The sequence below is a fragment of the Gallinula chloropus genome, assembly GCF_964237585.1.
Source record: "Gallinula chloropus genome assembly, chromosome: 3".
In the NCBI taxonomy this organism is placed as follows: Eukaryota; Metazoa; Chordata; class Aves; order Gruiformes; family Rallidae; genus Gallinula; species Gallinula chloropus.
This window is the reverse complement of record NC_140087.1, coordinates 35608408-35634235: the sequence shown is the minus strand read 5'-3', so window position 1 is coordinate 35634235 and position 25828 is coordinate 35608408. Positions and strand designations below refer to the sequence as shown.

At 37.3% G+C, this 25828-nt stretch overlaps 1 protein-coding gene across 1 annotated transcript in view; it reads left to right on the top strand.

Moving 5' to 3' along the window:
* The window catches only part of PRKN (parkin RBR E3 ubiquitin protein ligase), a gene marked incomplete at its 5' end in the record, with an annotated part of 579674 nt that overhangs the window by 77941 nt on the left and 475905 nt on the right, over positions 1–25828 (top strand). Inside the window, 1 exon segment of the mRNA XM_084261053.1 lies at positions 17182–17422. Within this exon segment, the coding sequence (XP_084117179.1) occupies positions 17182–17422 (241 nt within the window).

Sequence of the window (25828 nt, the reverse complement as noted above, 5' to 3'; positions counted from 1 at the left end):
CATAAAAATATCTGTCAGAGCAGAGGGCCCAAGTTAACGCACTGAGAGTCAGTATTTGTAAACCATATTAGAGATAAGCTCGGTAAGATCAATCCTCTTTTATGGATTTGTGTTAAATTACATTGACTGGTGCCAGGACAGTCTGTCCTATTTAGTTTGGGTTTTTTTAAATCCATGAAATAGACCTTCTGGGTTTAAATCAATGAAATAAATTACTTGTGTAGGGATTCTGTGATTCTTGTAGAATTCTTGTGTCATGTGGGACTTGATTTTATGTCCAATTTAAGCAAACGGGAAAACAACTACAAAATGCAGGAGCCAGGGGAAGAACAGGGCTCCATGAAGCAGAGGAGCATCCACCATTAACGTTGTCCCACTCTGCATTACCGGTCAGTCTGGACTTTAGCAATGCAGATGCTGCTGTGCTTCTTAGTGCTTCCTTCCTGCCACACTGGAGGGCTACTGCAAGAACCAAATGCTTGAGGTCAAACCAGAGCACCAGCTGTGATGGAGCTGTGAGCCACTCGTAGTCATTAGCACCAGAGAAATCTTCTGTGAGAGGAGAAACTGAAGCGTCTTGAACTCATTGTGTGAGAGAGAAAATTGGTGGAGGGATATGATGAACATATAAAATAGCAGCTATAAAGTAGCTGCAGATTAGAAATTCTCATTCAGCTGTTTTGTGTGCGTGATGTAGTGGTTGTTTATAGTACGGGTGCTGCAGTTTGAGGAAAGATGTCGTTACAGCTACCACGGTGACAGGCCCGTTGGAGATGAAGGCAAGAGATTTCCTAGAGGGTTTCCACTGGTATACAAAATTATACATCTGTATGCAAATAATAAAAGTATCTAGAAGGACTATGAGATGCATGGGTCCTCACAGCAATATTGCCACTGTAAGGTAAAAAAAGCTTCCCCTGGGTAAACTTCCCTTTAACAGCTCTCTGCAGAGGTTCTCATCACTTTCCCTTGAAGCAATTCGCAGTGAGCAAGATAGACCCTCACTGCGGCTGTTATATTATTGGATTGAACTTTGTGTCATAATCCTGCGATTCCTTACTGCCCCAGAATTTCCTCTGCTAAAGTATAATGTTTTAGTCTTCTTTAAAATTGCAAATTGTTGAGAAATAAGATGAAAACTAAAAAGGATCTTTTCTTACAATTAGAAGTACTGTAGAGTGAAAGTTGCTGCACTTATTTTGATGGGGAAGGTGTTTGAAGATTCTGTTTCACAGCTCGGAGGGAAAAGACATCTCACAGGATGTTAGGAATTTATGAAAGTAATTAGTGATGTTTTACTGAATACTAGATTAAATATTAGCTCGGAAAGCTATGTAAATGTCCTGAGTGCAAAAAAGAGCTGTCCCTGGGCTTCAAGCATTTGCATATGTTCATTTAGAGAGACCTTCAAGTGTAACTTAAATATGTATAACTATGTTTTCATCTCTATCACTCACTGATTTGTGCAACTTGTGGAGCACAGATTAAAATTAGCTGCTTTTTTTTATCATGAGAACACAGCTTTTAATAGTGGATTGCATCATTTTGTCTTTGCCAGTAGATCAGCGCTGCCTGCCCGAGTGGTGCACCAGTGCTTCTGTGGAGCCAAACTAAGACCAATCTGCTCTGCCTACATTCTTTTTCTGCATAGATCCTGGGTGGCAGAGGCTGGCAGAGGATTCCTCATCCCACAGAGTTTCTGTTGTGCCATAGCTCCTGAATTGGAGCTATTTCACATTGCATGAAAGTTTTTTTTAAGGATTCAGAAAATTATGTTGAGAAGAGGCCTTTCACCCATTTCTTCTGAGGGTTTGGGGTTCTGAGAGTTTTCCTCAGGTACAATGGGGGAACTGTCAGTGGTCATTGCTGTCAGAAAACATCAGCACAGGTTTACAAGTGTAGTAGTTTCACCTGTAAGGACACTGAGCCCCTATAGCAGTATCTGTATGCTTTTTCAGGATTTTTGAAAGGTTTTTATACATAAAACTACATAGGACAAAAATCCACAATTTTTATGAGCATCTTTTGACTGTATCTTTAACAGTGATAGATAGTGACAGTTCTCTATGTAAAAAAGTTCTGACAGAAACATAAACTATTACTAATTAATACAGAAAAGAAAATCAGATGTGATTAATTTAGTTACATTTGGTTAACAATTAATTTGTTTTACTAGTTGTCTTAACTTTGCAGGGTTTTTTATTTGTTCCTTTTAAAGAGTTGCCTTAATATATTACAGGTGTGTGCAGGTGATCCTAGAGAGTTGAATCTCCGAGTTCATGTCACTTGTTCATTTTTCTTACGAAATAGCACTTGATAGCTTAACTCTCCTGGATAATTTAAGGCAGAGATGTCCAAACTCTTAGGGCTGGTGGTGGAAGTGCATAATTTTGTGAGGAGAAAGGCCCACACTGGCAAACCTCTGCTGGCTACTATCAGGTGCATGCCTGTGGCCAAAGTGCAGCTGTGGTCAGGGACTGCCAGTCACATCAGAGGGTAGATTGTCCTAAAACCCCTTATGTGATCTGTTGGCCAGGTGAGAGTTTAGAAGTGTACCTAGTACTGTGACAGAGGATGTGGCTGCCAGTCCCCAAAACAGTTCCGGTCTCTTTGCTACTGGCAGGTAAGGAGTGTTCAGGAAAAAGAAGTCATGAACAGCCCCAGTTTGTACATAGTGTGTCCTTGGATGTGTACTGTGGATGAGTGATCCTTTAGCAGCTGACAGAGGTTTGGTATTTCCACCACTTGCAATTGTATCCTGATACTGAGTAGGTATCCAGAAGGACCTACTCAGTACAAGTCCTCTAGAGCAGCTCGGATCCACGAGCTGGGTCTGTTCAGTCTAGAGATGGGAAGGCAGAGAGTAGACCTCATCAACACATATAAATACCTAAAGGGTGGATATCAGGAGGATGGGGTCAGACGTGGGTGCTGCCTTTCCAGACCAGCTAAAATAGTGCTAAAATCTACTTGAGCCCAACAGAGCTTTCCTCCTGCATGTTTCATGTCAAAGTCACATCCTGCCATATCTAGAACGTCATTCTGAACTGCAGTGTCCTCTGACAAACAGCATCCAAATCCTGTGTGATAATTTTAATTATTTACAAGTGACATTGAATCTTTTGGCTTTCTATGTTGTTCTCTTTCCTTCTCTATCACAGGACAAGTGGATGCAGTAATTTGTAATGTCTTATCAGTCTCACAGTGTTGAAAACCTTGGGTTTTTTTGTTTGCTGTATTAAAATATTTGTCTACATTTGATTCTTGTACTAAAAAAGAAAAGAAAAACTTGAAGAAAAGGAATTAATGCTGGCACAAATTTACTTGAAGGCATGAATGCTTAGGAATACAACTGGTACTAGAACCCAAATAAAATGAGCTGAGGCAGCCTGTTTCCACACCACCTGACATCGCTCCCCAATAAATGGGCTTGGCTTGGGGGGGGGGGGAGTGCTTCTCAGGGCCTCCAGGGAAGCCTGAGTGTGGCTGAGGTGATGAGTGGGTCTTTGCATTGGTGTAGTACTCTGTTATCTTCAGGTCAATAAGGTACTCTGTGTTATCACTGGGTGTGGCTGAAACTTGCTGGGGGCTGTTATTGTTCCCCTTTCATGGTGGTTTTTGTCAGTCTTGTTTCTTCTCCAGGAGTTAGTGGGGTGTGGTGATCAGCCACTGGTTGGGGCTGAACCACCACAGTGTTGAATAAGGGAATTTCCTTACATGAGAAAGCTTCTAGATCCCTGGTCCTCCTTATCCACTCAAACCAGCACCTCCCTGTTTGTCCTGTATCTTTTTTGTTTTCGCCTCCAGTGGTAACTTGTTTGAAGAAAGGAGGATAATTTATGCTATGCTTGTAAGGGTTTCAGTTTTACATCCTGTTAATTGCAGCCAGCCAACTCTAGCATCATTTGAATGGACACCATAAAAGCATGTGAATATAAACTCTGCTTTGCTCTTAACTGTGTGCTTCTAACCATGCACAGATGACTGCCATTGAATTCACTTCAGAGCTTTTCTCACTCAAGGCACAGAGGATAAAAACAAAAGGAAAAAGAGAAATGTGTCTTTGTACTTGCAATTGGCATGAACGATGTTCTCAGTCAGTTTTTGAGAGGGACCTAAGCTGAGACTGGACAAGATCAAAGAGCTTTAGGAAGCTGAATTTGTAGCATCTGTACCACAAATTATGGCATTGACCCTTGCAGGGATAAGAGAAACACCAGCTCTTACTTCTCAGTAGGGTGAAAATTCCAGGACTGTTAAAGCCAGCTCACAGCTGAAGCCAGAAAGGGATCTCACACCATGAAATAATAATTAACACAGAGAGGCACTGTGAGGGTAAGGGCTGCATCTTACCCATTGGAGTACCTGTCCGCTCTGATAAAAAGCATGCTAAAAGACAGGGACGAGCCTTGCTGTGTTCTGATGTGAAAAATCCCTGTCACAAAGAGCCAGAGGCCCAGCTGGTAGTCTCTCTGCTTTTCTTTTACTGAAGTGTTCCAGTCATTGGCTTTGTCTGTTTTTTTCCTCCCTTTATTGTGTGGCTGAATTACCTGTTTTCCAGCATTAAAATGTGTCTGTACTGTACTGTTTGTGCAGCTCTAAGACAGAGGTGGTTTCCAAGCCCAGGCTTGCAAAGCTGAATTCCTGTTGGTAAGGAAAGTTCACCGGAGTTTGTATGCTTTCTCAGCACAACTATCAACAAGGCAATTTTTTTTGGAAGTAACAGGCTTTTATAACTGATTTTCAGTGTAGCTAGCTGAGCGAACTAGGTCTGATCCTCTGCAGAAACAATTATGGTGGTTTTACCAGTAGAAAGACATAGTTAACAATTGTAAAACCTGATGAATCTCTACACTGTAAGAAAAATGGTCAGCTAATCTTCTGTACAGAAGGGGTTTAGCTCTGAATAGAAGGCAGCACGCATTTACTAATCTTCTTTTAGTCATCCTGTGGTACCTTTATCTGTTTCCTTTAGTCTCTCTAAACATAGATAAATGTATCTTCCAGCACAGAGGTGACTTCAGATTCTCAGAGAATCTGAAATTTGATGCTGCCTTTTATAGGAGCTCAGAATTAGACTATTGGGATGTGAATACATTGGTGCCTTAATTCAAAAGAGGAGCTTTTGAAATGGATCTCCGCATTGCTGCCGCTTACTGTGTGTTTGTTTGTGTCATGGAGCATCCTGATAGCAAAGTAAGTAGATGCCTTTTGAATGAGTCTAAACAGGGAGATGTGTTACAGGACTTCACCTACTGCACTCCAGTTGCAAAAGAGCATGTAGTCATTAAGGAGAGACTAGAGGTAATCTAAACTCAAAAAGCCACCCACTCCAAAAACCTCAGCCCCTAAACTCTAGTGTGGATGTCAGGTCTGTAGTACCAACTGTCTTTCTCTGGAAAGCTGCTTCTGTTGGTCTGTGTTATTTGGCAATGTGAGGTAGTGCTTGCTTTGCTGCTTGGTAATGCAAACATAGCCTGACAGCCTGAAGAAACCTCTGTCTCAGAAAAACTTACATTTTTTGCAGCCTTGGCACCACTGAATTTCACAGCACATGTCCCTTCCCCATAAATGCTCACAGATTTGCTTTCTTCCTGCATGTGTTTTCAGAATCTGAATTTTGATCAGAATCCAAATTCTACAATTTCTCCTCCACATGGAAAGATCTGCATATTCCAGAGTTTTTAGATGTTCATGGTAAGAATTAGAATTGATCTGGGACATATCTATAAAAAGCACATGATATGTTGCAATCTGGATGTATGCAGAAAAGAGAAAGCCATAATAAAAATAAAATCATCAAATTAATTTTCAGGAACCTTGTTTGTCTTAATCTATTTTTTCCTAACTGAATCTAAATATTGAACTTCCTATCATAGCTTGATGCTAGATCAGTGGAGATTTCTATCTTAAAATTGAATAGCCTTAGGGGGAAATTGAAGATTTTTTTTTTTTCCAGGTAAGGATAAAAGCAAACCCTTAAAGCAGGTTTCCTTTATCTTTTTTACGGGTCATTATTCTCTTGTTCTGATGTTCAAAACCATCTTTCATCTTTGACTCAACAAGGCTTTCTCACTTCCCTTTTGTAGTGGTAAATGTAATATACAGGTTGGTTATTTAGCAGAATGAGTCCCGATTCACAATTACGTCATGTCTTCTGTTAGTGCTGGGCATTTTTTGAAAAAGCACACAGATTACTTAAAACAAAGGATCTTTTTATTTTAATAGCAAATTGTAATTCTTTATATTATATCTTCTTAGCATTTACCTTGTCAGTGTTCTTCCTTTTAAAATAATACAAGATTGCCTATGGGATGGGGAAGGAAAGAAGTGGCAGAGTACCCACATGTCCTGGGCATAAGGATGAATTTATTGTGTGTTTTCTGATGTGGCATACATTTTACAATTAGGGATTGTGAAAAATCTGTAAGCTCTCTGACTAGAGAAACCAAACTAACAAACCCTTCCCAACCTCTTCTACACCAAAGTAAACTTCAGTTACATTTGTTGCTGTACTGTGTGATATTGTACTGCATAGGTTTTCCAGCAATGCCCAGTAGGTTTGTTTATCCTGCTGACACATTTTTGGTAGGCATATCCCAGAACTCCCATCTAAGACCATTTTAACCTCGCCTAGTAAATGTTAGGTGAAAAGCAAAGCTTCAGGTAAAATCAGGGAAAGTTCTGGAAAATGTTTGATTTATTGTCCATGTTTATAGTGGTGGGTTAAGAAGTTACCAAACAAGTTTGCTCAGGCCACCCATAGGCTTATTTATGGCTGGTCTCATAGCAGCTGCTCAAACTGATGTAAAGATGTATGTGCTTGGATAAGAAGACCGAAGTGCTCTTTGGTTGGGATGTATACCAGGTTCCATCCATAAAGCATGAAAGACATCTCTGAATGACCAGTTGAAGTAATTGAAATAAATATAGCTATTAAACTTTTGATGTGCTAGGCACAGAATTCATATGAAGATTCCCTTTCCACACTAGAGTATTAATGATGCATTGGAATTATTTCAGGTCTCTTTGGAGAAGGGAATTTCCTGAATTCAGCTGCCACTGTAGTCCCCCCATCAACACAAGGCACCATTGAAGTCTTTAGGATATTTTCAGAGTTCTGCATAGTGACTCCTAATTTTTCAAATGCAGTTCATGTCCCATGTATGTCCTGACACCTATTAGGTGTCTGTGTGAGGCCACTTTCATGCCTATTTCTCACATGCTCACTAAGGCTTGATGTACATATTAAGTGAAGGCAGAAGGTGTGACCAGATAGGCAGCTGCTACATGGCTGAGAAAAGTTAAGATTTTAATGGGAAGAGGAATTAAAAATTAAATCATATGTTAAACAAACAGCATGCAGTCCACAGTCCAGGGGCCATGATGCAGACAACGACAGTACTGATTTATGAAAGCGTTTTTGAAGTTAGTATCTTTTATCACTATTTAACTCATAATAAAATGTGTCCAAAATGTTATTCATTATAGTATATGCTTGTTACTTGCTCTTTTTTGGTGTGGCTTGAGAAGAAATCAAAGCAAAGGAAAATACGATCTGTACCTGGTAGGTTATAAGCTTTCTTATTTTATGTTTACAGCTGGAGATAACATATTCAGGTTGTAAGTTCCACCAGGTTGGAAGATGGAATAATAATGAGGTGCACTCAACTGCACTTAGGAAGCAAGAAACAGTCACAAAAATTTAACTGTATTCATTTTTAATTTAATGTTATAAACTTTTTATCGATATGTTACTTTCTATACAGACATTATAATAAATTTCAATTTTATACATTGTTCTTAGTGCATGGTACATGAAATTACTAGTAGGAAAAAACTGTTCATTTATTGAGGAGAAAAGTTTCATGTGAATTTAGGTTTATCTGGCTATATTTCTCTTCCATTTTATATCAGCATGATATGTTCTTAATATCACTGTTGACATACTAATAGCTTTGTAAACATAATATCAAAAAGTTTGGCTGCCTTCTATGTCTTTTGCAGATCATTATGCAGAGATTTAAAGAGAATGAAAATAGTCTAAGCAGGTATTTTAGTGTTCTAAACTGTTTCATGCTGTCAGTAAAACATTTTTATTTAGCGTAAGGATTAATTTATCTTCTGGGGATTTGTGCTAGGCGGCCTACATTAAAGATAAGTTATATTAATAATGGGGTGGTATTGGTGATGCCATTTGGAAGTATGTATATAGCATTGCTAAGTTCTTAGATTGAGTACGAAAAATAACCCTTCAATATTCCTAACTAAGAGTTATGTCTGTGTTCCCTCCACTGAGCTAGAAATTAACATTAGTTTTGTGTCTTCTAATGCGAGAAAGATGGAAATGAAACTTAAAATGATTTGTACATGAAGGAAAAGTGGGAAATCAGACTTTGTTTAAATTTAGAATGAGAAAGTTTGAATGCCACTGGTTGAATATGTTTCCATTCCCAGCAAATTATTACTTTATTAAGGGACAGTATAAAATCAAAGTCTCACACTTCTCTTAAAAGAGTCTCTTTCAGCGCGGGGACCTATTGTGTTATCCTGTAAATCAGGCGACTTTATTTTTGTAAAGGCTAGTCAAAGCTTCCTGCTACACAGAGGGACCATTAGCTGGAGGAGCTGTAGTAAATCACACACTATCTACCTATCTCCTCTTCTCCAACTTCCATTGTTCTCTTTGCTAAAAATTAATGGAATCTTAATGTGTATGGATTAACCCTTTTTTGTGTGGCAGTACGTAAAATATACCTGGTAGAAGTTATGTAGCAAGAAGTTCTCATAGTGGGTATATCATATTCCACGTGGAAATTCAAAGGAATGGTAAGATTTATGGTTATAAGACAATGTCCCAGGATGCTGGATTATCTTGCCTTATGAAGTGTAAATGGAGTTTCTTCCTCTCACCTGGCAGCTGCATGAGACAGTCTTTATAGAGGTCTTCAGAAAGTTCAGTTGCGTAGGAAGAGAACATACAAATATATAATAACAACAACAATAATTACATATGTTATATATGTATTATAAGATATATATATAATATACTGATATTGCTCCTTGCTTACTGTTTGCTTTAATCTTGAATAATCAATTGGCAAACACAATCTATGCCAACTTCTCGGAACAGAACTCTCATTCTAGGAGAGGTCATAGAGTGGCTCTGATTTGTTTCTCAGGAGGCCTTCATGGATTCCACTAAATTTAATTTGTCTTTTTAAAAGTAATTATTTTACCTCTTGCACTACCATTCTCAAACAGTAAAAGAGAAAGCCTGTATCATACTTACAGTACAGTAACACCAGACTAGGTGTTTTTATACAAAAACATTTTTAAGGCTGGTGTGTTGTGGGATGAAGGTTTGAGAGTCTCTAACGTGTCTGCTAAGCACTTAAGTGTTACACTTCATCAGTGTGTGTCATTTTATCAGTCCCTAAAATGAGTCCAAAATGTATTGTATTCAATGTGGGATTGTAAAAAGAAAGATCATAAAAAGATTGGCAAGAAACAGCTTATTGCATTATGTCTCAGTGAAGGTGAGGTTTTAATAAGGTAGCTGTGAAGACCACCAGAACTTAAAAATACTCAAACCATGTAAGATAGTAATAAAGAATAATGTCAGAAGGTCTGTTTTGAAATGAATACATACTGAACATTCTAGAAACAGTAACTCAACGAAATATCCAGTTTTTAGATGTGTCTGAAAAAGGTTTTTTTTTTTGTAATCTGGATGTCTTTGAGAAACATTTGCATATGTTTTGGTTGCAGTACTAAATCACACATTTAAAACACTGATGCATCCAACATCTGTCTTTCCTTTTTTATTCCTTCACTAGTTTTGTTTTATGGCACAGAAGTGATTTTTCCTAACACGTGAATCAGCTCAAAAGTTAGGGTTCTGTGATGGAGAAAAGGATTTTCATTAGCAATACACAAATACAAAAATGTCATCTTTCAGGAAATATCTTCCAAGGCAGGTTGTGACTGGGCATCAGTCTATGCCTTTCCCATCCTGCTCTCTAGGACATATTTTAGGACAGCCTGGCCATGATTTGCAAGATTTTCTGCTCCACCACAAAATATTGAGGGGAAAAAAAATTCTAATATTTTGGAAATACTGAAAAACAGTGATTGCTTTTGATAAGCAAGAGGTCTGTGAACATAATTCACCTACAACGAGTCACACACAATTCACATGAAATATTTTTATTAATTTGAAATACATCTGAATGAGCTATCCTTCATTCAGAGCTGATGTATGATGTAGAGTTAGGAGGTAACTGGTAGCTAACCTGAATTAACTGCTCCATTAAATCTTTTGCTTAATCTGTCTGTCCTATAGTTAGCTATAGACCACAGTCACTAATTTAGCAGAAACAGCAAGATATGTTTTCTAGTGTATTATTGAAACTACAGCTGCAATTAATGCCTTTATTATTTATATTCCAGAAATTTGAAGGGATTCCTCCTAAAATAATTTTAGCCTAATAATGACTTACTAGTTTTACAGTTTGAAAAGAATTGAAAAAATACATTCTGTTTGTTTCCTACCTGTAAGGCTCTGAAAGTTCTAACCCTTAGGAAAATTCAGCAGTTACAATGTAATTCCAAATTTTTGTCCTTTGTGTAGGTATCATGGACTGTGGCTATCTTGCAAAAGGAAAAAATCTGAGGATCTTGGAACTTCCTAGCATATTTTGGGTAACTTGAAAAGTAAATTAGTAGCAGTCATCGTGCTTCTGTCCCACATGTAAGGCCAGTTCAATGTTCTGTGCACTTCCCTCTGTCCAGGAGTCACTGGCAGAGATGCCCTGCCACTCGAAGAGTTGCAGTACAGTCACTGATTTTTAATAACTTGCCTTTCATTCCTGTTCCCAAGGAGGGCAATGAATGGAGAATGTGTTGGAGGAATAAATGGTCTTTGGGCTTGTGGTTTTCTGGTATTACTGCTGTCAATTATGAAAATCCTGTCATTGACTTCTTATATTGGCAATTAGGGTGCAAAGCTCCACAAAAGCTGGACAAGTCTAACTTTTCTGAGTGAAGAGATGATCCAGTGGAGCTTTCATTGAGATGTTTTCTAATTGTCTTCAGTTCAAAGTGATGAGCTTTATAATGTTTAGTGAGGTAGCATAAGATGTCACTACCTCTATTGGCTGGAGGTGGCAAAGAAACGAACAGGTCAGATAGCTCTCCAGTGGTTCCCCTCTAAGTGCCACACTTCTATGTAAGTGGCCTCTCCTCACAGAGTCTGTAAGTATCAAAGCTCTCAGACTCTGTTCCAGATTTGTTCCAAAGTTAGTCTTGAGTCTCTTAAGTTATCTCCAGACTTGGTAATGGGGTAAAATAAAAAGGATACAAACACAGAGATAAAAATTTAGGTGGGGGGTGGTGGTGGTGTAAAAAACCCATAATACAATGAAGCCATAATGAATGTGACCTGTGTGAGAAACAATACATTTATATTGCCATTTACTGTATCCACCTTCGTTAGCTGTCACTACAGAAAGAAGTTTTAAGCATTGTATCACATTAAGAATGCCTGTCCCTATTTTAAAGGTGTTTTCAAGATACATTATTCCACTTCCTGTTAAAGCATCACAATGTGCCAAAGCCCTGCCTCCCATCCACTGCTGTTTGCCACTAGTTGTGTTAAAAATGTCATGATTCTACGTCACTTATTTGCATCTGGTTGCTTTCAGCTTCACTGTTACCTGCTGAACTGAAAATTCCTGTGTGCTACTTCATTTGCTACAGTAGTCTGACTTTGGAACGCTAATAGCTGTCCTTAAAATGATACTAGGTTTTGGATGTAGAAAGCGATCCTTTTTTATATCACATTTTTATCTTTCCTTTTATTCTATTTCTATGGCATGGTCAATATTTAAACTACTGCAAGAACTGAATAGGAAGAGATTATAAAAATTAGGGTACAAATATTCTGCTAAGTGAAGGGGGTTCTGCCTTTTCACCACATTTATTTGAATAAATAATTTCAATAATACATCTGTTTTTCCTTCTAGGCGTTGCTTAGCACCCACAACATGCTGAATACTAAATAAGTACAGTAATGTCTAACTCTGAAAATGTTCAAAAGGTGAACTGAAGTCGAATATTCAATATCAATATGCTGTATTCCGCAGCATCATTAAATAAAAAGGAGTTTCTGATTGCTGGAATTTAACTGCTAAGTGGTCTGTGTAATTTAGGCCCAGTGGTGCACTGGCTTTTTCCCCTTGCCCCATGTGGAGCAATATTTAATTCACTGCCACTCAGCAGACAGAATTCACATAAATGGATGGAGACATAAGATCAGGGTGCTGATTTGCTTCGTTATTTTACTAATGGTTAATTTTCCCTTCAGATTTCCCCTTGCCATGACTTCTGGAAGACTCTTTGAGCCCAAAGCTTATTTGTTTTTTTGTTTCTATAACAGATAGTTAAATAAAAGTTGTTAAGTCTTCTTGCAAGTCTCTCTTCCCATTTCTTAGACCATCATGGCTCAACAGAAAGTAATAGTATGTCTGTATATTTTATTTTAGGTAGTCTCTACTTCCAAGCTCATTAATACTTCAGCTTTTGTTCCCTATGTAATAAAAAATTGTTGCTTTTGTTGCTTTGTTCTTGCTTTTTTGATTCATTGGTCTGTGATCATGGAATGAAAATAGTTTTGCTCTTAAACTTGGTTTCCTTTCTGTGTCTGCTGCTTTTGAGACACGATTTCTGTCCTTGGGTTGTCAGAGGGTTAGTGCAGTAGTACAGTGGGGTTTGGTGGGCTTGCTTTTCTCTCTTCTGGGAACTTCATATGCTTTTTTTTTTTGTGTGTTTAGAAGGTAACTTTTAATGTCTCCTTACACTATCCATGGGAAAAGATTTTTTGCGCAAAGTTGGTGTCATTGACACTTTTGCATGGGTTTGAAGAAGTGTATTGTGATATAGGTGTTCCAGAGATGTTTTTTTATGATTTCATTAAATATGCAGATGAGTAAGAACAGGGTTCCCCTTATTTTTCCCTCTGATATTGAAATGCAGCACAACTAAAAAAAAAGCCCAACTGGAAAGCCAACATTTGTGTTGTTAAACTGCTAGGAATGTTCATACCTCTTCTTGAGCATTTTCTTGAGATTCACCTTGTGTGAATCTCTACTGAGTGGCATCAGGCAGTCTGGTATCTGCTTAATCTAATAGGAAGCAATTAGGCAGGCTATTACTGTTTGCACTCTGTAGGCCCCAGGGATTCCTGGACAAACATGTGGCTCTCCAGATAATATGAAAAGTTTGAACTGTATCTTAGGTAGTAGACTGTGAACAATTGCTTTTTAAGTTTGGTAGATAACAAAGAAAACCCCAAACACCTAAAAATAACAACAGGCAGTTAACAGAAAATGAAAATATTTCAAATTCCTTTTCAAGTCAAAACACCACAAGAAATTAGCTTAGACATGCATGCATTCAAAGTTTTGAATTTGAATTATTCTCTTCCCTAGTGTTTCTTTAAATAAAACATTTCAAAATAAACAGCATTGTACTTCAGAAAATATAATTTGACTTCTCTAGCGGGCTATGGTTTGCTTAGATGGAGAACACTTCTTTCAGTATTGATATTACTATCAAAATACGTTGTCAAGAAAACACCAAGCAGAGATCTGTGAGTACAAGAGGATTTCAGAGTTTCGAAACAGTCATATTTTTCCTCTTCATAATTTATCTCAGTCTCCCAAAGCGACCTTCTGGTTTGCCCACAGCTGGCAGCACCAAAGAATATTGTGTTATTCACTCGGAATGTGCTGATTCAGCCTTGTGAATTCAACTTGAGAATTCAGAAAAAGATACAGAAGCAAAAGGTCAAAATGAGAAAAAGATTTAATTTCATTTTATTGCATTCATTTTTCCAAGTTGACCAAAACCTATTCTCTGTGAAGAACCAGTCCCTAGTATTGGGCTTCATCACTTCTGGATCTTCTCAGCTCCCTTTGCTCTGGTGCAAGGCGATACTTCATAATCTACAATATATACATTTGCTGTATTTCCCTTTGGAATATGGATCACAGGCTTTAATTTGGATCAACAGATAAGGCAAGACAATCTCTCTAGAATCATTAATAAAAGATTCTCAAAAGAAGTGTTTCCTGAGGCATAAAACAAATGCATGAAGAAAATGAAAGTGACATTGACATAAACAATTGTATCTTAGATTTGTGTTACAATAGTAACCTAAGGCAAAACCTAAACATTTACAGACACAGGTTGAATTCTACCTCTCTTTGTACAGAAGAAAGCGGCACACCTTGCCCATCTGCCACCTACAAAACGTAGTCTTCTATAAAGCTTCAATTACTTTAATTCTGGGAGTTGGGTGGTGATGTTCTCATCCAGGTCTCTTCACAATGGATCATAAACTTTCTTGTGCTGTCTTCTTGCTTTTCTTGCAAAGTTTGAGAATTGCTTTCCTTTAAACAAAAGCCAAATTCAAGTCAAATGTAGACAGAACCAGCATTACAGAACTGCTGATTTGGGATTCCATGTTCGTTATTGCTCAGTGGCTTGCCATGTCAAATATGCTTAGTGCACAAATGAAATGATCTTGATTGTTTTTCCTAGCTGCTATCTTTGGAAAGATAACCTGGGATCCACTGATTGATCTTTCCTGTGTCTATGACCTACATTATAGTCATCTGTAGTGATCTCAGTGTTCCAAAGTTTGTTTTTGCTAAAGAGATGGCAGAAAGCAAAGATACAGCATGTTCACCTGCCGTTTTAAAATGAAAACTTTTTATTAAGTGAAAACCAAGAATATGCTATTTCTATGGTCATATAGATGTATAATTGACCAAAGTGCAAATTTTACATCTTTTTATGAAGTATGTGGTTTGTTATTGGAGAGAGAATAGTGGATAAGATGGGTCTCTCGTTGGCCCTTGCTTTGTTTCTAAGCTAACCACATCCACTCCAGCCTACAAAAAGAACTAGAAAGAAACCTATACTTTTTAAAGATCAAGTGATTTAAACCATGCATCTCAATATGTACAGCAGTCCAGATCAATCAAAGCAGCTGGAAAAGGTTGTGGTTTTGTGGGGGTTTCTGTTTGATTTAAGCTGCCATTGCTGTCCTTCTCATTCTCTCTTCTGTGCCGTCCTCTCAATGTGACTGTAGCACAACATCAAGCTGTGAACCGAATCAGGGAAACAAATTGAGAAGGGTAGTAGATGGTGAGAAAAAATAAAAAGCAGGATGTGGCTGCTTAGGCAAGGAAAATGGCCAGAAGAGATGCTCATTAAAACATGGTTTGACTGACAGTTGATAAGGGGTTTCCAAGGTTGTGCATTTTGACATTTCACTTTGCAATTCTAGCTGTAACTGAACAAATTACTTTTGAGCTCCTCATTCTCCTAGGTTATTAATTTCATTATTAATTTCTCTTAGGTTATTAAATTCTTTAATGTTATGCAGTATATATACTTAGTTGGAGAAGTTTTAGAGTGACAGACGTGTTTTGGATTTTTTGTTAATGAATGAAATTATTAAGCTATTTAAATGGATCTTGTTAAAATGTTATGGGTAACAAGTTGGACAAAAAAATGAGACCTTTAATATCAACATAATGTTTTAAAGTTAAATTCTAGTAACTGCTGTGTTTGAATATTAATACTGCGGTGTCCTTGCTCTGACAAACCTCTGCTGGCTGATTACTGCTTCACTAAGGGGAGAGTGTGTTATTAAAAATTCAATTTAAAAAAAAAAACCTACAGATTTTTGTCTTTTAGAACTGCTTTACATAAGAAAGAAAGGTGCAGGGGAAGTACTGAGGAATAATGCAAAAGAATGAAGGAAAACCACTAAACAGAAATAAGGTCAGAGGAGAAAAAGGGGCAGAAGAGAGAGTGAAACAAGGGTATAAAGAGCACTAAAGTAACCTGTAAAGGAATCTTTTGCAGTTAAAAAATGAATGTAATTATTTCAAAGGCAAAGTAACTATTTAAAATGTGTAGGTACAGAGACAAATGTTTCTGAAGTCTCTTTCTGTTCTTCCCAAACGTAACTGGCAATCTTGACAATTCAGTGTAGCCATGACCAACCTAATGGTGCTGCATAGAGTTACAAAATTATTTTATTGAGGCAAATTCATATTTCTTTATTTGTAGCATGATGTTTGTATGTGTTTCATTACACTGGAGAACTAGTTCTGGATCTCCAGGATGTATGACCCAAAAAAGAACAGATTTTTGTTGCAAAATGTCCGTGGAAACATCAATACAAGTCTTTCTTGAAAGTCCTTCATTAATGATAGTTCATCTGAAAACTCTGTGAATTCTAGTTCTAAGGTAATATTTTGTTTTCCTACTTTTATGTGGAAAATGCTGAACTAAATGTGAATTCCACCCTGATTTATCATGAGTAACTCTTTCATAGGATCCTTATTCAGCTCTTTTTTCTAAGATGTGAAATCTGGAAAGATAGTTGAAGAATTACCTCAGATGAGAACTGAGAAAGAGGAATTATTTGTGTATATATATATAAGACCTATTGGGTTAATGGGTAGCAATCCTTCTGATTTACCAGGAAAAACTATAGATGTCATGAGATCCTCCACAAGCTTCCTCTAATTCTGAAGACAATGGGTGAAATGTCATCTTCGGAAAGAATAAGAAACACATACTGAGTCTACATCTAAAGCCAGTTTTAGATTAAAAATTGCATTAGGGATAAGAAAGAAATACCAGTCTTAATCTTTACAAAGATACTTTGGAGTAGCTTGATCATGAACTCTGTGATGTCAAATGTGACTGTAAATTGCTACATTAAGAGTATATATTAGCATTATCTTTGCAAATGCATTTTGTGTACTGAATGTTCTTAGTACTTGATTTAGTATTGCTCCCTCTGGAGTTTTTCCTCTGTGCCAATATACCAGACTTCTTTGGAGCTGCTGGCTCTGGTCCACCATTTCCTTGTTAAATGTTTAGAATTTGTAAGTGTTGTGACCCTTTTGCCAATGCAAGTAATCCTAATTCCAGCAATTTACACTTGTCACTTTGCTTTAAACTCCATTACCGCACACTGAAATTCTACACAAAATGGCTTGGAGACCATTTAAGAAATAACAAATTGGAGATAGAGGGATTTTGTCCCTTATGTCACAATTAATTATTTATTGGGATTTTGGTTTTGTGTTGCAGAATTGTGACCTCGCCCAGCAGAGTATTGTTCATATTGTTCAGAGTCCACAGAAGAACAATCAGAACAACGACGAGACAGAAGATAACCATGCTGGAGGCATTCTAAAAGCCTTGGAAAGAGAACCTGAAAGTCTGACTCGCTTAGATCTCAGCACCAGTATCCTCCCATCACTCTCTGCAGGGTTGGCTGTTATTCTGGATACTACAAAACCCAGCATTTCTCTTCCCTCTGAAAAATCAGGTAAATCAGTGATTTGGTACATTTCCATGCACAAACCTGAACATTTACCTGTTTCGTAGCTCCATACCACAGGAAAAAAAAAAATCCCAACATATGATTTTTTTTGTTTGATAACTAAAAGAATACAGATATATCAAGAGATTATAATAATCTGATGTGTATTCTAGCAAAATAAGTTTGCTTGGTAAATAAACTGAGTAATTTCTTGCGTTGTTCCTTTCTCTAACTTCTCTTACGCTAATATTTTTACAAATTATTGTAAACTGGCAAAAATCTCAGAGGTCTGTGAGAGAGCAAAACTTTCTCTGTAAAATTTCCATAACAGAAGTTTTCTTAGCTAGAATGTAGGGCATCTTATGTATTGGAAGTGTATTTAATTCCCAATCTGTGGTAATGTTTTCATATACATACATTTTATAAAAATATTTATATCCAGTAGACTTATTTATAAAAATAGAACTGCTATAAAATATGGTAATTCATACTGTGGATTTTAGTAGTTTTTCACCCACCACATTATTACTGAGAATATCTTCTCTTCATCATAAAAAATCATCTGAGGCACAGGTTAAGTTACGGCAAATGGGTTGTGCTGTAATATTTAAATGTGTTCATGAGACAGGAGCTCGAATCAGAAGGAAATATAAGAATCTCTGAGCTATTACATTAATCTCGTAGTAACTCCCTCCTCACACAGTCTGGCTAACCCTTACTGACAACTGTGTTTGTCCCTGATGAAGAGACATCATTCTGTGCAATACCAGAGTGTGGTCTGGTTTGGTTGAATAGTCTATCAGAGATAGTTTTTTAGGAAGAATGGAGCACAAGTACCCCTTATCATACGTTATAGAAGATTAATGCCAAACGTATAGGTCTGAAGTACCAAATATACGTTGTGAATATGAGAGAGATACCTCTGTGACTAACCTGACAAGAGAAATCATCCTGCTTAACATAATGGATACTAAAACTATTAAAATAACTTCTGGAGAATTTCTTAATTCAGTCATGCAGAAAATATACAATTCGTGGGAGGGTCACAGAAGTATTCCACAACTGACTTGATCAACCTCTCACTGCCAACTAATGATGAATGAGTGCAGTTTAGGAACAAATTAGTACCCAGCTTAATGATCCACATCTCCCAGTCTGAATGAAAAATGAGGTAAGAGGTTTGCATGCCGATTTAAATCTGTTAAGCTCGGGACAGGGTTTCAGGATGGGCTTACTGTCAAAAGCAAGGCAGTGGTGTGAGCATTTAATGCTACTTTTCAGTCTTTTCACTGCTGTACATGATACATACACGGCTCTAGTAGCATGTAAGGCCTTTTAATGTTTGTGGAGTGGTGTTTTTTTCCAGAGACTCCAAACTCTGAAGCCAAGTACAAACCGACAGGTGTCTTCTATTGCAGCAAGTTTTCTCATGGCAGAATGACAACTGAGGAGAAGTGTACTGAGAATATATGTGAGCTATTTTTATCTGTCATTAACCTAAACGTCAGAATAAAAAAAAAAGAGCCACTCCAATGACAGTTCTGCCTGAAAGAATGTTAATAACAAGTACTTTTTAAAAGCCTGTTATCCTCCCCTTGTCATGTTTCTCACTATGGAAACGTCCTTGTTGAGGGGTTCAGCCCCACCATTTCTGTTCAATATGGGGCTTATTGAAGTTTTTGTTATTAGGGCTTGAGGTGGCTTAATTTGTCCTTATATCATTCACTGAGTTAAGGAGTAGTCTGGGTTAACAATAATCCAACAAGAAAAAAAGAGAAAAAACATTTAAAATCTAGAGATCAGTTTTCCAATCAACTCTACTGTTTGGAGAGGATTTTCTTTGGCATATCTGAAATGAGTAATAGTAGTGGGTATGAGTGGCTGAAGGCTGCATATGCTACTGCTGCCACTTGAAGTTATACTCAAGCTATTGTCTTAGAAGGTGAATGGCTGTTGGGGTGATCAGTCTTCAGTAGAAACCTGTGCAGTAGAAGTATAATCTTTTTTTCCATGTGTCTGAGATCATGTGCAATGTGTAGAGTTGAAATCTAAATTTACAAGGCAGAGGATTCTTTAATTATTGTCTTATCTAACATATTACACAGCTGTTGCATAGTTGTAGCAGTAGCCACTAATATGATTCATCTCTTTCCGAAGCCTAAGGTATTTCTGTTTGTTGCTGTAGGATTCTGACCCTGCTTTTGTTTTATTTGCCCTCCTTTGAATTCTGAGGGGAGGAGAAAAAAAGAAGTGTGGTAACTTTCGCATCACAGAAGCTTCTTCCAGAAGCTTTTGCATTATTTCACTGCAAAAGTAGTGGCTTTGAAGTATTGAATGCTTGGAGGTCAATTTTACCAGATAAGATTTGTCTCCTTCCTAGATTGTTACATTGTACTGCTATTTTACATGTAATATACTTATGTAGTATAAACTACTGCACTTGATCAGACAAAAACCCTTATAGCCTGGCAACCTGTTTCCACTAAGAGGCATTATTTGCTTCTTGCTGAAGAGCATAACAAGGCATGTGCCTCCCAGCTCACCCCCACTTCAGTGGTGAGTAATAAAGGCAACTCTTGACTCCTGTGGAAAACCATCTTACTTATACTGTGTTTTTAACATACAATACATTTGTCCATGAGTGATTCAGTAATTTGAAAGCCATTAGCAGGTTGAAAAAATACAAAAATGAATCTAAATAGTCTCTGCATCAGAGATTAACAGGTTTCCTCTCTTTGCAGGCATAGGTAGTAGAAATACCTTTGTCTGTCCGTTAAGTAACACCTTGCATGATTTCCAATGAACATGTGAAAGAATCTCAGCACAGGACTTTCATCCCACTCCTCCCTCACCTAATTTACTCTCTGTCCAATATCTAGGACAAAGTGCTTTGATAAACAAGGTGTAAGCAAATAAACTATGTTCCATAATGACTGCATAATAATAAATGCATGTATAGGGTGAAGGGATTTTGGCCTGAGAAATAGTAAATCAGAAAATCATAAGGGTTTGTGTGGCTCATCACCTGAATATGAGAATGTATCATGATGCCAGGTCCAAGAAAGCTACTATGATCTTTGGAAGTATAAACAGAAAATATTAAGTTGAATGGAGAGTTTGTTTCCCCTCTGCTTTTGATAATTGCGTAACTAAATCTGGAATACAACATAACAGTTTGATGTCTAAACTTCAGGAAAGCTGCTGAAAAAGCTGTTAGAAGGTTCAGAAGAAAGAGTCACAAGAATCCTACAAAAGTGCAGGTCATGACTGGCTTATATATGTTGGTATAATCTTGTGGCATCCATGGGAGTGGAAATTTGATAACAGGAGAGCCTTAGATCTTACAAGCTATTTTGGGATTTGAGCTTTCATTGTCTAGAAACTGAAAGCCAGAAAATATAAATACCACACATAAATTTTAACTTGCCAGGAAATCAGCCACTGACGCAAGTTATCCTGGCCTCTAATAAATTTGCCATACTTGGCTGTTTAAATATAGAACCTTTTTTCTGAAACGTATGTCCGGTAGCAAAGATTGGACTTGAACCTAGAAGTCGTATGGACTGTGCTAGGCAGGAGGTCAGACTGCAGAATCACATTGCTTTCCTCTCTAAATGTATTTATCAGAGATCCATGTCAAGCAAATTTGTAATCTCGAAAAAGTATCAAGTTTTACAGGTTCTCTTTTCTGTAAGCTGGTATTGATGATGTTACTTACTCAAATCACAGTTTAATCCGTTATCAGATGGATGATTATTTTGTCTGAAATTATTTGCCTGAGGCAGTTGTCCCCCAGTAGCTGGCACTGTTGAGGTCACACCATGAATACTGTGTTCAGTCTGGGGCCTCTCACTACAAGAAAGACATTGAGGTGTTGGAGCGTGTCCAAAGAAAGGCAATGAAGCTGGTGAAGGGCCTAGAACACAAGTCTTATGAGGAGCAGCTAAAGGATCTGGGGTTGTTTAGCCTGGAGAAAAGGAGGCTGGGGGGAGACCTTGTTGATGTCCTAGACAACCTGAAAGAAGGTTGTAGCCACATGTGTGATGATCTCTTCTCCCAAGTAATAAACCATAGGACAAGAGGAAATGGCCTTAAGTTCCTTCAGGACTGGTTTAGATTGGATATTAGGAAAACTCTATTCACTGAAAGGCTTGTCAATCGGAACAGGCTGTGGAGGGAAGTGGTTGAGTCACCATCCCTGGAGGTATTTAAGTCTTGTAGATGTAGTGCTTAGGGACATGGTTTAGCAGTGGAGTTGGCTGTAGTAGGTTAATGGTTGGACTTGATTTTAAAGGTCTTTTGTGATATAAATGATTCTATGATTGCATAATCCCATCATTTGATGTGGTCATCGTTATTTAGATCTTTTTATTTGCAACAGTTAAATACTTTTCATCTGGTCTGTACCCTAGAATATCCTGGTGTTTTTTAGCCTTTTAAAGATACTTGCATGCAAGTTTCCTCTGTCTTCTTATCTTTCCACATTCCTCTATACAGAGAAACGTAAATAAGATACAAGTATATATTGACTTTGGTGTGCCAAGCTGTGAATTCTAGCAAAACAAGAGATTAGTTATTTTCTACCCAGTTAGGAAATGCTTTACCAAAGCATAATATATGTTAAAGCCTCCTGTCCCTACAGATAAAATGAGTTAGGGCAGGTAAAACTCTCTTTAGCAAAACCTTGGTATTGCTGATGCTTAAAAGCATAAAATGATGAGCTGGTTCCCAGTCTATTTAAGAGTCTGGTATATGAAAGACACAGGCAAAAACTTTTAGAAGGGGAAGCCACAACTTAGTTTTGGGTAGTCAGAACTGTGCGTGCTTCCAAGAGAAGCTCAGATGAAATGAAAAAAAACAGTATCAGCACGACTGGATATATTCCTGCCATGGTATGAATTCTGGTTTTGATAGTATGAATCTGACTGTGTGTTAAAAAAATTCCTGTTCTGAAATTGGTATTGCATTTTATTATGCCTTTTAATCAAAAAGATTAAAAGGTTAAGACTTTCTGTCAGGTTCATTTGAAGTAAATGTTCCTGAAGTATTGTAAAATTAGTTGACAGTTTTTATAAAACAAAATGTTTGGTATACAACTCTACCTCACCTTTTTCATATGTTCTTAGTCTCAGTACCCCTACCCAGTACCAAGGTTGAATACAACTACATCTTTTTCTTATCCCCTTTTGAGAAGGCCGTCAAAACACAAGCACAGATCCATCCAAAATGGCCTCCACTGCTGCAAGAACAGCTTTCTTGGTATTCAGAGACATGATGTTCTGTAAGTGTTCAGTAACAGCACCAGACAAAGCTAATACCAGCACAACAATGAACTTACTTTATCATGACCTAATTTTGGTTCACTGTGTCACAAAACTAAATATCTAAGAATTTACTATTCCCTTGGAAAAAGTAAAAGGATTCTTAAGTATTCTCTCCTGTCATTTCGCTGCATTTTTACATGGACAATTAATCAGTCTAAAGACTTTTTTTCCCTTGGCATCTAAACAAATAATTTGTGGATTAATTATAACATAAATTAATGAATTAATTGTGCTTTAGATCCATGTTATTGTAAATCGATATTTTGAGGAGAAGAAATCAGTATTCTTTGTAGTTTGCTTTTAGTAATTGCATCCTTTTTTCCCAGAGTTATAAAAATTTTGTTCTAACAACAAATGATCAGAGTGCTTAAACTGACCTTTCTTAAATCCTTTGAAAGATTAATATACCATTTAATGGTGGTTACATGGTTCTTATGGTAGTTCTTTTGACATACATTAATTTGAGTATGATTCATATTGCTATACAAGAAAATGTAATAACTTAATATGCAAGCAGTGTATTGTTTCAGTAGACACGTTCAAGTAACTAGTTAGGTTACTATGGTATTTTTGGATTTGCTAAACTGAAAGCTTACTTTTGTATTAGGATTAAACCACCTTTAATGTAAATGAGAATGTATTACATAGCACACTGTGATTTAGCCTACATTTGATTCAGGGTTTTTAAAACACATTATTTTACGAACTTATAAACATGAAGTGCAAAATAGTTTTGAGGATCAATCTACATCCAGTAAAAGTAAGGAGTTGATTTACTTCTTTTTGAAAAAAAAGAATAAAGTACCAAGTGAACAATAATATAGCAGTCCTGATTTTGGACAATACTCTCTGGGAAGCATGGCTGCACATTTTTTCATTACACCTTTACACATAGTTTACTATATGTACAATTTTGTTTTAAACTTTAAACAAAACAATCAAATTCTTGCATTAACAGCTCACTTTGTGCTAGTAGTTAGTTCCTGAACATTTTTAATCATTATCACTATGCATTCATTATATGTGCAAACATGTTAGGCTTTAGCTGTTAAGCCTTTTGTCCTAAATGTGCTGTGAATGTGCCATACCACAGGGCTGATACCACATAGGTTACACTGATACCTTATAGTCACAGAAATCATGTTGATAAGGACTCAAAGCTCTTGAAACTGGAACTACAGCAGTCTTCCTTCCTCTCCGTTTGTTCTCTTCTTGTTTGATACGTTTGTACTATTTGCTGCCTGTCCTGAAAGGGAATGTCCTCTGTGCCCATTACTGCTTATCTTCATTTTGGTTTTGTCAGCTCCCCTTCATGGCTATTCCATACCTGCAGCATGTTCTGCTCTTCTGCAGTCCCGTGTGTTTGTTCTCTTTTGGTTTACGACTTTTTCTCACCTGAATGCCTCCTGTGTGAAACTACATGTGTCTTTGCCCCTTTGGTGATCGCATTACTCATACGCTTAATGCAAAACTCTTGGCCATTGTGCCTGACTAGGTCATCACAGCATTACAGTGTGCTTTTCAGAGGTGACTGTGTTTTAAGTGTGCTCACCTGAGGTCTGAAAATCCAGTTGTGTACTAAGAGAAGATTATGACCATAACATTCATCTATAGTATGGTGAAATTACATTTAATCTGATGTGTGGAACAAGAACTTCTTTAAAGATTTAAATGAGTTTGCAAGTGAATTGGTAGAAGTTCTCAAACTGATTCATGTTTGAAGCTCTGAGATCCGGAAGGGTATTGGAAATCCACTGAGATAATGATCACAGTGCTCTAGCTCCACTTACTTGTTTTCAACTGCTAAAATGTATTTCAGTTGTATCAGTGCATGTTAAATTATCCCTCTTAATTGCTCTCGCTTCTTGGCTTATGCTGTATGAGTGTGTTTCAAGGTAGGGGAAGGCATGCTTCCTGTTAAAAATGGTTCATAATAAAGTGATGTTTATGAAACAATACTCTGCTTTTTGATGTACAGAATAGAAGAGATTTTCTGGATACAAGTCACACCTAGGTCACAAAAAAGCCATCATATAAGATCAACCCAATTGTGTATCTAAATCTAGTTATTTCCCTCTTTTAATACCCTTATGGGAAGTATCTAATACTTCAAAAGAAAGAAAATATTATATAATGTTATATTTAGAAAAAGAGTATTCCTTTTTGAAAGTAATCACCTTTGTCTGATTACCCTTCATGTCTCCTGAGTAAATTGACAAGAGTGATAATGGCATTTTCTAAACTGACCTGCATTGACATAGCACTTCCTAAACAATCTCCAGTACCAATTCAAGGGTTAATTGGAGAACAAAGAGAGAGAGTTTTCAGCCCACCAATTATCTGTGGCTAATTCTATCAAAACTTGTTTTGAAATAGTGTCTTAAGAAACATATTCTGGCTATTCTGCTTCCAGCAGGGTTATGAAAACTTGTCATTAAGAAGTCCTTGGAAGTTTGCTCTTACATATATTATATTTTCTGTTAGGGTTATTAACCCTTGACAGCTCACTGCTGCAATACTTCCAAGTTTTATAAGTAAAAATTGATATCCCCTCTTCACCTTCCAGCAACAGCAAAAAGTGATTTTATAAGACATTAGCATAATGGAACCTTTTCAATAAAGTGATAAATTGAGCCCATTTCAGAAAACAGAACACACACATGATAATTTATTGCAGTCAGTGCCATGCTGGAGACCTCATTCGTATCATATGCTTTTAACGCTGATGAGAACGGTGCCATTTGCCCACACCTTGCATGTCTGTGAAATTAATTTGAGAGGAGAAATGTTCTTTTCTAATAGAGCCAAAAGCACTTCTGGGAATGCTCATCTTTACATGACATAATTATCTCTCATGAACGTGTCTAATTACTTTATTGTTTTTAAAAGCCCGTTCATATTAACCGAAGCTGCTAAAATTTACGAACTCCCCTGTGTCAAGGGATGGGGTGGGAACATTGCTTTGTCCTTGGAATGTATTTTCATTGTTTGAGTGACAGCATGGATGGGCTTTCTTCTGCAAATACATCACTCGCATGTTCATGCCACTAGGTGGAGGTGGCAGTTGTAGGTGGAGGATGTGTTGATG